General features: G+C 62.4%; 1 protein-coding gene across 1 annotated transcript in view; it reads right to left on the bottom strand.

Annotated features, from left to right (window-relative positions):
- ANK2 (ankyrin 2, neuronal) overlaps positions 1-3,740 on the bottom strand; it is a 114,944-nt gene that overhangs the window by 110,289 nt on the left and 915 nt on the right. The window contains exon 2 of the mRNA XM_014550536.1: positions 755-853. Within this exon, the coding sequence (XP_014406022.1) occupies positions 755-853 (99 nt within the window). The remainder of the gene's footprint in view (positions 1-754; positions 854-3,740) is intronic.

The raw sequence follows: 3,740 nt of genomic DNA, 5'->3' as shown, positions 1-3,740 counted from the left end.
TGCAGCGGCGTCAGCCCGTCCTGCAAGAGCCAGGCCAGGCCTCAGTTCCCGTCCTTGTAAAGCGAGCTGCACCGCGGAGAGCACGGTGCCTGGACTCGGTCCTGGCGGCTCCGCAGGTGGGTAAGAGGTCAGCGAACCGCCTTAGCTTAGCCAGACGCAGGTCTCCTGCTTCTAGGGAGGGAGGCCGTGCGGAGACAGCCTCCTACTCCCCTCCCCTGCCTGTTTGCTGACAGTGAACTGCACTCACTTAACAAGGCGGGCACAGACAGAGAAAGGGCACTCCCTCTCCCTGACGACCAAGTCGGGGCACGGAGAGCGGCTGTCTTCTCCACAAGCACAGAGAGCGCCTGCCAGGGCGGCTCAGCACCACCTGACGGGAAATGACTGAGGACCCGCAGCCTTAGACGCAAAAGCCATGCAACCTGCACGATGCCCGAAGAGCCACTCTCCCGGCTCCATCTCCCACCCAAACGAGATGAGTGGGTCCGACCGCGACCTTCGTTCCCAGAAAACTCCTGAGCAGGGACTGGGGGCGCCTCCTTGGGGTGGGGCTCTGCTTTCTGGGTACTTAGGAGAAACAGGAATTCCATGTTGCCATGGGAACCTGTAAACATTGTCTGAGGCTTAAATAAAAGCCCAGAAAGCCACGTCCCGGAAAACCCGCGTTGTCGCGTGTCCAGGGCCCGGCACGTTGGGGTGAACGCTGGACAACACAGAACCTCGCGGTGGCAGGAGGCAAAAGGCAGGCACTCACCCTGGTTTTGGCGTCGATCTGACCTCCGCGGTCCAGCAGGAGCTTCACCATGTTTGTGTTTCCCCGTTTGGAGGCCACGTGCAGAGGGGTGATCCCGTTCTACAGGGAGAGAGGTGGAGCACGCGGTGTGGGCGCGGGAGTATGTGAATGTGGGAGCGGGGAGCACGTGGGTGTGGGCACGGGGAGAACGTGGGTGTGGGTGTGGGGAACACGTAGGTGTGGGTGCGGGGAACACGTGGGTGTGGGCACGGGGACCACGTGGGTTTGGGCACGGGGAGCACGTGGGTTTGGGCACGGGGAGCATGCGGTGTGGGTGCGGGGAGAACGTGGGTGTGGGTGTGGGCACGGGGACCACGTGGGTGTGGGCACGGGAGCACCTGTCACAGGGCGTGGGGAGGCGGCCTGAGGAGAACCTGACCCAAAGCTGCTACATCTCAGCAGCTTCCATTTTTAAGGAACAAAAGCACCCAAACCACAGAACACCACAGCAAGAGAATGAAATGGAATAGGGCTGCGTCACTGAGTCGCCAGCCACACATCTGCACAGAAGGGCCCCGGACTGTCTATGAAACAGACACGACGTCAGGTTCTACCTGGGACCGAGCCGGAGTCCAAGCCCGTCCTCTCTCCAGCCTCCACCACCCACCGAGCCTGGGTCGGAGGGTTTCCTGTGCTCACGTTAGAGCCCGAGCAGCTGAAGGCGGTTCTCAACACCTCCCGGATGATCCCTCAGAAAGCAACACCCTCTCTGGGCAGGAGACATCCGAGGACAAACCACCACAGATGGGACCTGTTATTTCACTGGCGAACACATGCCATCACTGGGCAAGGATCTGGACTTGGCTCTTGGTATGGCATAATTCTGCAGGTGTTCTAACTGCATTTGGTTATTCATATTACATGTGTGTGTTACATGCCGTTAAGTCGGCTCCGACTCCTGGGGACCTGTGAATGGTGCCGTCCAGTGTCCATCCTCACCGCCCTGCACAGCCTGCGGCTCTTGCGTGAGCCCCTCCACCTCCTGTTTGGGCTCCTCTTCTCCTGCTGCCTCTGTTCCCAGCATCGTTGTCTTTTCCAAAGCCCCGCCTCCTCACGAGGTGTCCGGGGTAGGACAGCGTCCGTGTGTCACCTGCCCCAGCCGTGCTCAGGCTGACTCGCCTTTCTCGCGCTCCAGGGCCTCCGCGGAGCCCTCCTCCAGCCCCAGGTTAAACGAACCAGCTTCCCCATCAGCCTCTCCACCATCTGACCTCCCACCTTGGTCTCGGCCTTGGTCGCTGTGGCCCGTCTGGGCTCCCGGTGACCTTTCCTGAGTGTCCCCGGCTGTCCTTCCGGCCTCGGCCCCTCCTGACTCGCTGGCTGCTGCCTGCACTCGCCCTGAGGACTGAGCCGAGGTCAGCGAGCGCCTCGTGTCTCCGTCGTCCGCGCTGAAGCTGTGCGTTCCTCCTGCTCTCGTGACTCCCGTCTTCCTGTTGGTCAGGCGTCCGGCTTGGCCACTTTCCTCCTCCACTTTCAGAAGCTGTTTCGCATCGTGGCTCCTTCGGCCTCAGAGGGTGTCGCCTGCAGAGCTTCAGTCACTCTCTCGTCCGCCAAAACCCACTCCTCCCCCGAGTCTGCGTTTTCCGTGTGGCACGCGTGCTCCGTGCGCAGGCTGAACCGAGTCTGAAGCCCTCGCCGACAGGAACCCGTCCTGCGTCTGTGGCATGTGCTGACCGTGGCCCCTGCTCGCAGGGCAGCCGACGCGATAGGACCGTCAGTGCTGGGCGCCCTGCCTGCAGAGCGGCTGCCGCTTCCCATGGACACCCTCCTCGCAGCGCCCAGCATCCGGGAACGCGGGCCGCCAGGTCCGAGTGCCTCTCTTTTCCGAATCCCCTGGCACCGCCAGCTCCTCCCGCTCCGTGTGAGCCTCCCTCCGCCCGCGGGGGGAATTGGGGCGACAGTCCTGCGGTCGTGCACCCCTTGGGGTTCCGTTCCCGAAGGCTGGGACGTGTACTGAACCTTGCTAACCCGCAGGCTCTTGGGTTTTCCCCATATTTGTGGACATGTTCTTGTGAGGATTCTGACAGGCTTATTCTCTGTGGCTTAAATCGTTCTATCTGTACCCACCTGCCCCGGGGTTCCTTCTCCCCAGTGCGTCCAGGGCAGCCCTCACCAGGCGTTCTAGAACTCCAGGCTCCTTCCCGGAGGCTTCTCCTTCAAAGGCCTCCGTTCCACCCCTGCCTTCTGCACAGACGTCCGCCGACTGTCCCCACCTGCCTTCTCCTCCTGGTCGGTCTCCTCCTCCGCCTTCACCAGTCACACTCCTCGTCTAGGTCTGAGCTGCCCTCTGTCCCCTGAGCTTCCGGGGGGGCCTCCTGGGTTCCCTTGTCTGTGCTCCTCCGCCTCCTCACACGGACACAGACCAGGACACAGAAGCAGGAACCGCCTGGAACCTCAGAGGGAAGGCGGGGGAGGGGGAGTGTCTGCATCGCCCATGGACATAGACATAGTGGGTGGAGGCCTGGGGTGGGGGGCGGGGCGGGCTGGAAGGGGTCCATGGGGGAGAAAGGGGACACGTGTAATACTTCGAACAACGGAGATCTGTAAGAAGGAACAGTTCTCTCGATCTCTACGTGGTCGTCACCGAACTGCTCCGGGGACTCTGAGCCTGGTCTTGTCGCCTTGAACACGTGTCCCTCGCCGGCCGCTGACAACGGGCAGGGTTTCTTCTGTCCCCCATCTCGAGCGTTCCTTCCTCTTGACCCCCCGAATCGTCTTCCCAGCATCCTCCCTGCTGAGGTCGCGAGTTTCAGGCCCTGGCTCTGCTTCTCCCTCAGGTGTTTGCCCTGCACACCTGCTGTTTCTGTGCCGCACACCCGCCAGGAAGGCTGCTCGCCTGACGCGTGGCACCCGATTCCCAGCCTCTCGTGGGCGATGTGGGCGACTCATGGGCAGCACCCCACCTGCCCCCGGCTGTGCACAGAGGGAACAGGCCTCTCTCCACCCCCCT

Source organism: Myotis brandtii, unplaced genomic scaffold, assembly GCF_000412655.1.
Source record: "Myotis brandtii unplaced genomic scaffold, ASM41265v1 scaffold603, whole genome shotgun sequence".
NCBI lineage: Eukaryota > Metazoa > Chordata > Mammalia > Chiroptera > Vespertilionidae > Myotis > Myotis brandtii.
Note: the sequence above shows the minus strand (reverse complement) of the source record. Positions and strands in the feature narration are given on the sequence as shown.